Source organism: Sapajus apella, unplaced genomic scaffold (assembly GCF_009761245.1).
Source record: "Sapajus apella isolate SASKATOON/1434 unplaced genomic scaffold, GSC_monkey_1.0 scaffold14, whole genome shotgun sequence".
In the NCBI taxonomy this organism is placed as follows: Eukaryota; Metazoa; Chordata; class Mammalia; order Primates; family Cebidae; genus Sapajus; species Sapajus apella.
The window spans coordinates 15,924,239-15,937,967 of record NW_022436954.1 but is presented as its reverse complement, the minus strand read 5'-3'; the positions used below and the strand labels follow the sequence as shown (position 1 = coordinate 15,937,967).

Below are 13,729 nucleotides of genomic sequence, written 5' to 3'. Positions count from 1 at the left end.
TTTTTTTTTTTTTTCTTTTTTTTTTTTTTTTTTTGAGACAGAGTCTTGCCCTGTCGCCCAGGCTGAAGTGCAGTGGTATGATCTTGGCTCACTGCAACCTTTGCCTCTGGATTCAAGCAATTCTCCTGCCTCAGGCTCCCAAGTCGCTGGGTTTACAGGCGCCCACCACCACACGTGGCTAATTTTTTGTATTTTTAGTAGAGATGGGTTTAACCATGTTGGTCAGGTTGGTCTCAAACTCCTGACCTCTGGTGATCCACCCACCTCAGCCTCCCAAAGTGCAGGGATTACAGGTGTGAGCCACTGGGGTGGCCTTCCAGTAGATTTTTATGCAAACAATAAAATATGAATACACATTTTCTTTTTCTCCTTTCAGAAAGATAGCACATCTTATCCACTGCTTTATACTTTGCTTTTTTCATTTAACATTATCCTGGTCCTCTTCTATGTCAGTACCAAGAAAGCTTTCCTATTTGCTTTAAGGCTACACGTATTCTACTGTGTGACTGTGCCATAATTTCTTTAACAAGTCAGTACATATGGATCTTTGGGTTGCTTCTAAACTTGCTGTTGCTGATAGTGATACTGTGAATGATGCGGTGCCTGCTTCATTTCATACATGTGCAGTTGTGTCTAAGGATTCCCAGAAATGAGATTGCTAGGTCAGAGGGACAATGCATTTGTAATTTTGGTTGATATAATTCTTAAGTGTCTCTAAACACGTAATACCCCCTTTGCCATTTATTTTGTTGAACAAGTTGGATCGTTTGCCCCGTGGAGTCACCTACATTCTAGATTTTTTGCTGATTGCATCTCCTTTGTGTTAGTATGTTTCTCTATTACTTGTATTTCTTATAGACTGATAGTTTAGTTTCAAGGTTTGATCAGTTTCAGATTCACTCTTTTGGCCAGAATACTTAATGAGTGGTGCTGTATGCTTCCTGTTGCCTCATGTGATCATCCCTCTCCTACTGATCAGTGGGCTTAGATGTGGGCAACCTGATCTGCCCACCAGAAAGATTCTCATTTGTCTTCTGATTCTGCCTATTGTATTTTTTGACACACAGAAATTTTTTACATATATATATATATATATATATATATATATATATAAATTTTGTGTGTGTGTATGTGAGACAGAGTCTCTCTCTGTCAGCCAGGCTAGAGTGCATTGGCATGATCTTGGCTCACTGCAACCTCCACCTCCCAGGTTCAAGCAGTTCTCCTGCCTCAGCCTCCCAAGTAGCAGGGATTACAAGTGCCTGTCACCACGGCCGGCTAAATTTTGTATTTTTAGTAGAGGTGGGGTTTGACCATTTTGGCCAAGGTGGTCTCGAACTCCTGACCTCAAGTGATCTGCCCACCTCAACATCCCAAAGTGCTGGGGTTACAGGTGTGAGCCACCACGTCTGGCCAAGGAAGATTTTTTTTTTTTTTTTTTTTTGAGAACGGGGTCTCCCTATATTGCCTAGGCAGATCTCTAACTCCTGGGCCCAAGCTATCCTCCTGCCTCTGCCTCCCTAAGAGCTGGGATTACAGGCGTGAGCCACAGCGCCCGGCCAAGATTTTTTTTTTTTTTTTTTGAGATGGAGTCTTGCACTGTTGCCCAGGCTAGAGTACAGTGCTGCAATCTTGGCTCACTGCAACCTCCACCCACCCAAGTTCCAATGATTATACTACCTAAGCTTCCCTAGTAGCTGGGACTACAGGCACGTGCCACCACACTCAGGTAAATTTTTGTATTTTTAGTAGAAAAGAGGTTTTGCCATGTTGACCAGGCTGGTCTCGAACTCCTGGCCTCAAGTGATTTGTCTGCCTCGGCCTCCCAAAGTGCTGGGATTACAGGTGTGAGCCACCGCACCTGGCCAAATATTTTTTAAAATTGTTTTTATTTTCCTTTTTTAATTTTTTAATTTTTTTTTTTTTTGAGACAGAGTTTCGCTCTTTGTCACCCAGGCTGGAGCGCAATGGCGCAATCTCGGCTCACCGCAACCTCCGCCTCCTGGGTTCAGGCAATTCTCCTGCCTCAGCCTCCTGAGTAGCTGGGATTACAGGCACGCGCCACCATGCCCAGCTAATTTTTTGTAGTTTTCAGAGACGGGGTTTCACCATGTTGACCAGGATGGTCTCGATCTCTTGACCTCGTGATCCACCTGCCTCGGCCTCCCAAAGTGCTGGGATTACAGGCGTGAGCCACCGCGCCCGGCCTTATTTTCCTTTTTTTAAGTTACAGAAGTTAAACAGCATATGCTATAAACGTTTCAAACCATGCAAAAGTTGAAAAATAAGTAAAAGTTTCACTCCCTCTCAATCCTTTGTCCCAGAGGTAACCACTGTTAAATAATTTTGTGTGACTCCTTTCAGATTATTGAAAATGCATATTTGTGTAAATATAATTTATTTATATGGAATTTTGCTTTGGCACTTATGAAAGTGGTATTAAATTACAAATATTGGGCCAAGTGTGGGGGCTTGCATGAGCCTGTAATCCCAGCACTTTGGGAGGCTGAGGCAGGTAGATCACCGGAGGTCAGGAGTTGCAGACCAGCCTGCCCAGTGTGGTGAAACCCCGTCTCTACTAAAAATACAAAAATTAGCTGGGCATGGTGGAAGGTGCCTGTAATCCCAGCTACTTCTGAGGCAGGAGAATCACTTGAACCCAGAGGCAGAAGTTGCAGTGAGCCAAGATCATACCCCGCTGCTCTCCAACCTGGGAGACAGAGTGAGACTGTCTCAAAAAAACAAACAAACAAATTACAAATATTGTTAAATAATTTGCTTTTTTTACTTAATGATATACCTTTCCATGTCTCTTTTTTTTTTTTTTTAGCTTAGTGGATGTTTAGCCATTAGATGTCAAATGGTGTACCATAATTGGTTTAATCCCTTCCACTATTTTTTTTTTTTTTTTTTTTTTTTTGAGACACAATCTTGCTCTGTCGCCAGGCGCCAGGCTGGTGTGCAGTGGTGCGATCTCGGCTGACTGCAACCTCCGCCTCCCGGGTTCAAGCAATTCTCCTGCCTCAGCCTCCCAAGTAGCTTGTACTGCAGGCGCGCACCAGCACCCCCAGCCAATTTTTTTTGTATTTTTTAGTAGAGACAGGGTTTCATTCACCATGTTAGCCAGAATGATCTCAATCTCTTGACCTTGTGATCCACCCACCTCAGCCTCCCAAAGTGCTGGGATTACAGGCATGAGCCACTGCGCCTGGCCCGCCTCCCACTATTTTTTAAAAAAAATATTGTTCATTAGACCAAGCATGGTGGCTTACACCTGTAATCCCAGCACTTTGCTTGAGCCGAGTTTAAGACCAGCCTGGGGAACATACGGAGACCCTGTCTCTGCAAAACATTTTAAAATTAGCCATTCATGTGGCGGTTTACGCCTGTGGTCCCAACTGCTGGGGAGGCTGAGGTGGGAGGATTGCATGAGCCCAGCAGGTCAAGACCAGCCTGGGCAACATAGGGAAACCCTGTCTCTACAAAAAATTTTAAAATAAGCTAGGCATACTAGTGCATGGCCATGGTGCCAGCTACTGGAGAGGCTAAGTAGGGAGGATCCTTGAGCCTGGGAGGTCAAGGCTTTAGTGAGCTATGATTGCACTACTGCAGTTCAGCCCGCGTGAAAGAGCAAGACTCTGTCTCAAAAAAAAATTATTCATTGACTATCCTTGAACATACATTTTTGTACTGTCACATGAGAATTTCTATAGGATATAGTCCTAGACGCGAAATTTTCAAGTCAAGCTTATATATATTTTAAATTTCGATAGATTCTGCCAAATTGCCATCCCATAGACTATACCAGTTTACACCTCCAACAACCGCTTAGACGAGTATAACAGCATATATTATGAGCATTTTTCTAGCCTAGAATTCTCTAGCTTAGAAATCATGTGTTCTCCTAAATGTGTTCCGCTCTCCTTTATATGATGTTCTTAAAGGATTGTGAAAGGTGGAATGGTATTGTCCATTTTCCCCCTAGAGAAAACCACAGAATCAGACTGGGGCTAGAGTTCAAGTTTCCAATTCCTACTCTGCCACTTTGACTCATCCTTCAAAGGCTTTAGAACTCCAGTGAACTCTTATGTAGCAGCTTCAGCCTGATGGTCTTGTGTCTTCCTTACCCACTCACCTAGTATTTATGGAGCACATATTGTGTGCTAGGTACTTTGCTGAGTGTCAGGATTATAGCAGTGAATAAGACAGATGTGGTTTCTGTTGCCCTTAGCATTGACAAACTATTGGGGAAGTCACATAATTAAAGAGTATTATAAAATAAGATGCACATTCTGAAAGAAGCTCAGCGGGCAGGAGTTATGGGAATCCACAGCAGAGGGCCTAGGAGCTGTGGACACCTCCTTTGAGAAGCTGACCTTTGAGCTGAGACTTGAAAGAATAAGAGTTAATGGTTGGGGAGTGGAAGAGCGGTCTAGGGATATTTGAGCCAGAACCAGTGGGACTCAATGATGGAGTGTAGTTAGAGGGAAAAGCAGAGTCGGGCATCCCTTCATGTCTGGCTGGGGCAGCTGGGTGGATGGGGGTGCCGTTTACTCAAATAGCAGGCTTTAAAGGAGGATCTACCCAGGAGGAGATGTTGAGTTCAGATTTGGACACAGTGAGTTTGAGAGGCTGCATGTGAAACATCCACACATTGAGAGGCTTAGGAGCTCAGGAAGAGAGGTCTAAGATGGAGAAAGAGGTAAGAACCATCAACATTGTAATAACCATTAGTTTTATATTTCGAATATCTAGTAGCTAAGTAGGGTGCTTTCTGTGTGCCTGACTTTGTATGCATATTAAGTACTTTATGCACATTAACTCGTTGAGTCTTCATAGTTTAACTGCAGGAAGTGATTACTGTTACTATCCCCATCTTAGCCGTGAGGAAATGTGGACGCAGGTGAACTTGCTCAAGCTGGCACAGCTAAATAACGGCAGAGCTGGCATCTAAACTCAAGCTGTCTGACTGTAGACCTGTGCCCCTCACCATTGTGCTATAATGTCTCCCATAACATTTGAAGCCCTAAGAACAGGTAACTTCACCTGAAGGAGAATGTTGAATAAAAAGGCGTGAAAGAGACTGCTTTTTAATTTATGGCGTGCTGTATTGTATCATTTTTATGCAATAAGCCCTGTTCATGTGTCACTTGTACAATTAATTAAAAAAATATTTTTATAGAGAAAGGGTAGAGCCAGGATTAGAAAGTGTGTCAGCTCCAGTTTCCTCCTTGGTTGAGTCTGTCATGATCCTCTGCGTTTGTGTTTGTCAACAAAGATGATTCCAGAGGTCATAAGATGGAGGCATGAGATCGCCTCCAAATACTTTAAATCTGTAGAGCACATAAGAGGTGATAAATAACTGGGCCGGGCGCAGTGACTCATGGTTATGATCCCAGCACTTTGGGAGGCCAAGGCAGGTGGATCACTTGAGATCAGGAGTTCAAGACCAGCCTGGTCAGCATGGTGAAACCTCGTCTACTACAAATACAAAAATTAGCTGAGCATGGTGATATGTGCCTGTAATCTCAGCTATTCAGGAGGCTGAGGCAGGAGAATCATTTGAACCCACATGGCAGAGGTTGCAGTGAGTCAAGATTGTACCACTGCACTCCAGCCTGGGCAACAGAGTGACTCAATCTCAAACAAAAATTAATGGCCAGTGTGATGGTGTGCACCTGTAGTCCCAGCTACTTTGGGAGCTGAGGCAGGAAGATGATGTCCCAGGTTCACTGGGAGGTTGGGGCTGCAGTGAGCTGAGATCGCACCACTGCACTCACACCTGGGGGACAAAGTGAGACCCTGTCTCAAAAAAATAAATAAATAAATAAAGAGAGATAATAAATAACTGATTGATTTGAACCTCCTCCCTTATACACAGGTTCCTTCTAATGATCCATTTCTTCCAACAGTCCTTAAAGCTGGCAGCGAGTCAGTAGTTCTGTTTTGTGTCTCCACCTAGGGAGACCACAAGTGTAAGGCAGAAAACTTGACCATGGGGATGCTCCAGGGCCAGTTGTGCCATCATTTCTCTGTAGGAGACAGCCTGAGGAGAGGCTGTCAGAGACAAGAACCACTGAGCCGCTTTGTGCCCTTCTCCAGGTGTGCGATGACTGTGTGGTATTGCGCAGTAACATTGGAACGGTGTATGAGCGCTGGTGGTACGAGAAGCTCATCAACATGACCTACTGTCCCAAGACCAAGGTGTTGTGCCTGTGGCGTAGAAATGGCTCTGAGACGCAGCTCAACAAGTTCTATACTAAAAAGGTACCCAGGATCTGTGTTTGGGTTGGGGCTATGGTAGGCATTGAAGGCCAAATAGTTTCTCTTGGGGAAGTTAAAATTCCAAAACCCGTCTGGAGCCACGCGTCTGTCTCCAGCTGGATGGGGTGCCTAAAGCTGTCTCTGAGGTCCTGGCGTCAGCCCACGCCTTCAGTGGCCATTACAGAGCAGTGGGCGGGGAACCCTGGACGGCCCCCGTGACGGGACCACTCTCCCCCTGTGCCGCAGTGTCGGGAGCTGTACTACTGTGTGAAGGACAGCATGGAGCGCGCTGCTGCCCGACAGCAAAGCATCAAACCCGGTGAGGAGAGAGTTTCCTGAGAGTGTCTTCCACCAGTTTCCACCAGTCCTTCTGAGTGTCGGGGGCCTGGCAGGAAAGTCGGGGGCGGGATTCCCCACCTCACCAGTGAGCTGATAGCCCCCTCCCTCACCACAGGACCTGAACTGGGTGGCGAGTTCCCCGTGCAGGACATGAAGACTGGTGAGGGTGGCTTGCTGCAGGTCACCCTGGAAGGGATCAACCTCAAGTTCATGCACAACCAGGTAAGTGCGAGCGGCAGCACGAGGCTCCCTGTCATTCCATCTGTAAGAAGGACCAGTGTCCAGGCCCCCAGTACTTCCCCAGAAGCATGAGAAAGGGCCCTCTGGAGCTAGAGGGAAAACTGGAGCAGCTGCACCCGGGAGAGAAATCCCAGGGGAGGGCACAATGACATTGGCGACCACCAGGTGCTGTGAAGGTGCAGCAGGGAGCCCTCGGGGGAGGCTGGGCAGGAGCGAGGCTGGGTGGCCTCGCTGCCCCGTCCATTGGACTCCACACAGTGTGAGTGGGAGCGTCTCATTTGGCCCTTCCCCGCAGCGTCTCTGCCTTCCTTTATTCCCAGGGTATGCTTCTGCCTGGTGTTTTTGCTTTGAGAGTCTAGACTGGCCGACCTCCTTGTGTTTTTCTGGTGCGCGTGCAGCTTGCGTGTGCGTGCGTGCCTGTGTGTAAGTCCAGCGTGTGTTTATTTGCCTTTTTCATCTGCGGATTCTTCCTGTTATTTTCCTTCCTCTGAGTGTTCCCACTCTGTCCCCTGCTCCACAGGCCCCATTCCCCTTCTTTTGATTGGGGAGCAATCTGGATACATCTTTCCCTCATTGTAATTCCACCATAGGAGCTGACTTTTTTTTTCTCTCTCTCGGTCTTTTAACACAGTGTTACTTTTTTCTCTCAGTGGACATTCCTTAAGCTAATTCCTTTCTGAGGCCAGCGCATCATCCCAGGTCCGTTCACAGCTCTGACTCCTCACACAAGTGCCTTCCCTCCTCTTTCCCTGATGTCCTGGTTCCTCTCCCTGAGGCTCTGAGCCAGACCCGAATGTGTGAAGCACCACAGACCCTTGGGAGGTGGCTGCCCACCTGACGTGGCTTCCTCCCTCCACTAGCTGCTATAGCGCTCTTTCAGGAACGTAGCTGGGCAGCTTTGGTTTAACAGGAAACAGCTGCCCAGACTTCCAGCAGCCCCTTCGTGTATTTTCAATCTAGGACTTAGGGTGGTAGCCAACCCCAAAGACCTTAGGGCCAGCCCAGAAAGGGGTCTATCTAAGTGAGGGGTCTACCTGAGTGCTTTTCTGGACCACGAAGGTGTCAGTACCTCTTGGGGAGCAGGCTGCTGACCGCATTTAGTGCCATGGCTGCCCCTTCTGGAGATGCGATCTCGCTGAGCAGGGCCCAGGTGCTCTGTCCTCTTCCTCATCCTGCCCTTGGCGTAGCCCCTCTGGGCAGCCAGCCAAGCCCGTCTGTGGTTGAAGGCTTGGCCTCTAGAAGACAGACTGTGCAGGGAAGGGGAGGAACACCCGGCTTCTCCGTCTTACATCACAGTTAATAATGAGACAGCGACCTGCCCCCTTTTCTGCAACATGGTGGTCAGTTGGAGTAGAGGGGCAGCAGACTTCCTGGTGGAGGTGGGGGGAATAGGAAAAGCACAGGCTTTGGTGTCAGGACGTGCTCGGATTTGAAGCCCAGCTTCCACGTTCATGGGCAAAGAAACTTTCCGATCGACAGTTTCCTCCTGTAGAAAATGGGGGTAATACTATATACTGTGTCATGTAGGTGCAGGGATTAGAAATCGTATTTGTAAAACCCCGAGTAGGTGCTAGGCAGGTGGTAGCTGGGATTATTATCACCACGTACCTCTTGGGAGATCCTGGACCCTGTTTGAAGGAGGATCCCAACACCTCCCACCCTGAGGACAGTCTGAGGGGAGCTTTGCGCCTGTGCCAGCCCTCTGCGCCGGAGGAGGATGCATGGAAGGGTAGAGACCTGATGGGCTGAGCAGGGACCCTGGGGCACCATGTCTTACAAGCACTGCCCTGGGCAGGGGTACGGGCGGGCAGCCCAGGCCAGCAGCAGGGCCTTCGGGTTGGGTTTGACCATTCAAACTAACGCCTTCATTTCTCTCCCATGCTTTCTCCTCCGGCCAGGAGCGGAAGGTACATGCCCTTTCTGCTATCTTTGCTTCTTAGCGCTTTTGAGTTGTGTGTGTGTGTGTGAATTCTTCTGTCCTCTCTTTGGAAAATAGGCTTTCTGTGTGTGGGCGGGGCTGTAGCTGGGAGAGTGTGCTGTGTGGGGCTGGGGTGGAGCCTCTGGGCCTTACCCCACCCTCCCTCCCTCTCTTGCAGGTTTTCATAGAGCTGAATCACATTAAAAAGTGCAATACAGTTCGAGGCGTCTTTGTCCTGGAGGAATTTGGTAATTACACTATTTTGCTCTTAGGTCTGGACTCACATGGCAGTAACTCAAACCTCGGAGCTCCAGAGGAGGGTCTAGGGGCAGGGAGAAGGAGAACCTCTGTAGAGAGGTCAGGAGGAGCTGGAGTGACAAGGAAGAAGAGGGACCTCTGAGATGACAGCAGGGAAGTAGAAGGGAAAAACAGATAATGGATCGCAGAAGAGGCAGTGGGTTTCGAGTTTAGAGGTGGTCCTGAAGCGTCTCAGCAAAGTAGCACCATCTCCTTGTGCTGAGCCAGCCAGTAGTCAGAAAGTTGGGGACAGAGCGGACTGGCAACCCCCAAGCTCTACTATGTCTGTGTCACCTGCTGCAGTCTTTCTAGCAGCCCAGTGCGCCACCCAGCCTCCCTGGCGCCACTCTGGTCTCCACCTGGTCTCTGTGCCAGACGAAGGGCCTGGGGCATCACAGGCAGACTCACTTGAGGGGCACAGGAGCCTAGCGGGCCTCAGGGACAGAAGGGGCAGCTGTAGCCGGAAGCTGGGAGCAGCGCTAGCGAGTGGTGTAGTGGGTTCTTACCCTGGGGCTTTGAGTTCCTGCTGTGTTTGTGCTTCATTCTTTTGTGCCCCTCATCGCTGCTATGAAAACCTTCGTTCTCCAGCAGGTAAAGTGACCTCGGCTCGTGCTGCCTCTCCCCAGGTCTCTGCCTTGGGCCCTGTCATGGGTGGGTGGGCTCCCTTCAGCCAAACCAGCTGCTCACACTGCCAGCTCGTCTCTTCCTTCCTCCGCCCGACTCTTCCTCCCCCCCTTGCCTCCCCGCTCCCACCGGCTCACTGGTTCTGACGTTGCTCCCCTGTGTGCTCCCTTCTCTCTTTTGTCAGAGAGATACTTAGGGGAATCCTCCAACTTGGGAGAATGGCCTGGGGCTTCTCGATCTACCTTTGATGAGTTTATTCCCCACCTGCCCTGGGTTCCCCCAAATTCTACCTCCCAGGGTCAGAAGAAGGAGCGACCAGTTTTCCTCCTGCCTTTTCTGGACCCCAGGGAGATGCCAGGCCCCTCTGCTCCCAGTCTCAAGGGGTCATGATGATGGCTGAGGCTGGGGGCCTACTTCTTCCTCTGGCCAAGCAGAACCCCGGCATGGCTGGGGCAGGGGGACTCTCACTCTTGCCTTCTGGGCTGTGGACCTGTGTGTATCTTGCCTGATGCTCCCTGTCACCTCCCTCCCTGGGTGCTGTACTCGCCTGTCTTCTGCTGGGTGTGTTGCTCCAGAGCCCTCAGACGCTCTCCCTCACACAGGCAGGCCTGGGCTTCTCCTGCCACTCAGGGAAGGACACTTCCATGTCCTGAGGGTTTAGTATCGAGTTACCTCTTCATCCAGCCTCGAGACCCTCTATGTAGGGGGCCGGGAATAAAGGGAACTGTGTTTGACATGACCAGACTTTCAGGCTGGTGACAAGACGAGCTCACGGGCGTCTCAGTACAGTTGGACACAGGCTAGAGACAGCTCTCTTCTCCCAGCCAAATCCTGGGAATTCTCCACTGCAGCTCCTCAGGGGCCCTGGACAGTAGCCGTGACCAGGCTGGTGAAAGGCCCGCACCTCCCATCCGGGGCTTTCAAAGAAGTGGGTGGAATCACAGCCATCAAGTAAAAGCCACTGCAGACGGCAGAGGCCTAGCTGAGGAGGCTGGGGCCACGTCTTCCCAGTCGGCAGGATCTGGACAGAGCCTCTGGTGGCCTCTGCCCTGTCATAGCCTAAGCTGCTGCAGCCACTGTGAGAGGCCGCAGAGGGGAAGGGGACCCTGGCGCCGGGCGCTGCCGCCTGGGGGAGCATGACACTACTGCTCTTAGTGTTGAACTTTCTGTTTTGTCTCTTGCCCGTCCGGTTTTAGTTCCTGAAATTAAAGAAGTGGTGAGCCACAAGTACAAGACACCAATGGTGAGTGTGCTGCCCAACCCCGACAGGCCACAGTCTGCGCAGGGCTCCCCGGGGACCTTTGGACAGGAGGAGGGGTGGGCCCTCTGAGTGCACAGGGGTGAGTGGGGACCCGGTCTGGTTGCCAAAGATTCAACTCCAGCTAAAACAGGTCTTCAGCCCTGGGAGGCAGGCACACACACACGGATCCCCTCTCCCACGGCGACAGCTTCTGAGGTCTTGCTTGGAGCTCACACTCAGCCCAGAGGCCGTGCCCAGTGTTAGGGCAGGAGCTGCCATTGGCAGATCCTCGCATATGGAGATGCAGGAGCTTCAAGACCGTGACCCGCCTGGCTTTCTCTCCCCTCCAGGCCCACGAGATCTGCTACTCTGTGTTGTGTCTCTTCTCGTATGTGGCTGCGGTTCGTAGCAGTGAGGAAGATCTCAGAACCCCACCCCGGCCTGTCTCTAGCTGATGGAGAGGGGCTACATGGCCGCCCCAGCCCAGGGCACGCCCCTGGCCTCTCGCTGTTCCCAAGTGCACGATGCTGCTGTGACCAGGGAGTGGATGATGCTCCTGTGTCCTCTGCAAGCCCACTGCTGTGGCTTAGTTGGTTACCAGTTATGTGTCTCTGAGTGTGTCTTTGAGTGTGTCTTTGAGCGTGTCCGCCTTCTCCCTCTCCACTCCCAGAAGACCAAACTGCCTTCCCCTCAGGGCTGAAGTGTGTGTGTATGTGTGTGTGTGTGTGTGTGTGTGTGTCCTGGAGACATTGGTGTGGTGGTGGTTTGTCCTTGTCCCTGGCATCATAACTGTCCACCGCAAGAGTCCAGCTCTCCATGGTCTGTGGCCCGGCGCGACTGGGCGCCTGGAGCAGTTCCACTCTGTGAGGAGTGAGGAAACAATGGGGCTAACCCTCTCAGAGGAAGGACACAGACAGGAAGGGGAGAACTGGGGGGCAGCTGGAGCGAATGGCAGCCTCCCTGCTTCCTTCTGCATTCTCAACCCAGCAGCTGCTGCCTGGGGCACACATGTGTTGGCTGCTGCCTGCCTACAGTGGAGTGGCGAGTTCCCTGTAGCCTGCTGTGCCTTTGGCATCAGAGGATGCAGTGATTGAGGCTCGTGGCATCCCAGGGACTGCTGGCTGCTCTGCCTGAGCATCGGGGAGGGGGCGGGAAAGACCAAGCTGGGTTTGCACATCTGTGTCCTCAGGCTGTGTCTCCAGGTACAGGGTGCCAGGAGGGAGAGGTGGCCTGGGTGTGGGCAAGAGATGACTGTAAATATTTCAGCCCCACATTATTTATAGAAAATGTACAGCTGTGTGAATGTGAAATAAATGTCCTTGACTCTCTTTGGGCTCCCTGGCTGCCTCACATTAAATGATACCTCCTCTTGGCTCAGGTGTGAGGCAGGCTGTTCCTGGACTCTAAAAAGGCACTTCAGGCTTGAAGGAAAGAAGGAGATGAGGTCATCCATGTCCAGGCTTTGGCACACGGAGGCCCCAGCTCTGCTGTTCTCCCAGAGCAAGGCTGTGGGTGGAGCTTTCATTCCAGGGCACCTAGGGGCACTGCGGAAAGTTGGGCTGCCACGAACTGGAGGAGCAGCCAGACCGGGAGTCCACACCTGACTGAGATCAGGTGAAAAGCCGGGCCCTGGCCTCTCCATGCCCTAACAGGTAGGTATGGCGAGGTGTGGTGATTCAGCCAGGGCCCGGGACACCTGGCCAGGAGTGTCTTCCACCGGGTAGAACTCCTAGAAGCACCCCCAGGAGCTGCCTTCACGGAATTTCTGTCCTGGAAAAACCTGGCTGTATTCTCAGGGAACTTCTGAGACCTGCTGGCTTCCCCCGCCCGAAAGGAAACTGATGCTCGGAATTAGGCTCCCCATGGGGGAAGTGAGAGCAGAGTGGGGTCCAGGCCCTGACACCCACGGTCCTGGGCTGGATTGGATTGCTGTCCCCCACTGGGATGTGGGTGTGCACCAGCTGTGGGCTTGTTGCTTGCTGGGACCCCAGAGCCACCTAGTGCAGCTCCACCCCGGGACAGTCACAACACAGCGTCTGCCTTACCCACCTCCAGGAGGCTGCGACCACACCACCGCCCCTGGCACAAGGGTCATGCTGAGTACCTGGGACTGACTAATGCGCTTTCCGCCATCACAGCTCAGTTTCATCATCTGAGTCAGTGCCATCGGGGGAGTCAGGTTCCTTCTAGTGCTAATGTTTTATGAACTCAGATTCCACTCTAGGCCTAATTAAATCATCCGGAAGAAAATAAAAACAGTATCTGCCCTCATTTTGCTGTGAAGATCAGTGTCCCCATGCTTTCTTTTTTTTCTTTTTAAGACAGGGTCTCTGTCACCCAGGCTGGAGTGTAGTGGCACAATCTCGGCCCACTGCAACCTCCGCCACCCAGGTTCAAGCAATTTTCTTGCCTCAGCCTCCTGAGTAGCTGGGATTATAGGCGTGCACCACCATGACTGGCTAACTTTTGCATTTTTGGTGGAGACGGCGTTCCACCATATTGGCCAGGCTGGTCTTGAACTCCTGACCTCAGGTGATCTGCCCACCTCAGCCTCCCAAAGTTCTGGAATTACAGGCGTGAGCCACCGTGCCTGGCCATCCCTGTGTATTTTTTTTTTTTTTTTTGAGACGGAGTTTCGCTCTTGTTACCCAGGCTGGAGTGCAATGGCACGATCTCGGCTCACCGCAACCTCCGCCTCCTGGGTTCAGGCAATTCTCCTGCCTCAGCCTCCTGAGTAGCTGGGACTACAGGCACACGCCACCATGCCCAGCTAATTTTTTGTAGTTTTAGTAGAGACGGGGTTTCAC

The 13,729-nt window shown here is 51.0% G+C and overlaps 1 protein-coding gene across 50 annotated transcripts in view; it reads left to right on the top strand.

Annotated features, from left to right (window-relative positions):
* MADD (MAP kinase activating death domain) overlaps nucleotides 1-13,193 on the top strand; it is a 59,433-nt gene extending 46,240 nt beyond the window's left edge. For 13 of the 50 annotated variants that reach the window (XM_032282184.1, XM_032282183.1, XM_032282181.1 and 10 more), the window contains 5 exons: nucleotides 6,103-6,267; nucleotides 6,511-6,583; nucleotides 6,719-6,825; nucleotides 10,879-10,925; nucleotides 11,273-13,193. In XM_032282184.1, the coding sequence (XP_032138075.1) occupies nucleotides 6,103-6,267; nucleotides 6,511-6,583; nucleotides 6,719-6,825; nucleotides 10,879-10,902 (369 nt within the window). In that variant the 3' untranslated portion in view covers nucleotides 10,903-10,925; nucleotides 11,273-13,193. Of the gene's footprint in view, nucleotides 1-6,102; nucleotides 6,268-6,510; nucleotides 6,584-6,718; nucleotides 6,826-8,741; nucleotides 8,751-8,939; nucleotides 9,010-10,878; nucleotides 10,926-11,272 lie in introns of all 50 variants that reach the window. The other 37 variants (XM_032282149.1, XM_032282164.1, XM_032282162.1 and 34 more) reach the window with 6 other exon arrangements.
* Nucleotides 13,194-13,729: the final 536 nt, after the last annotated feature.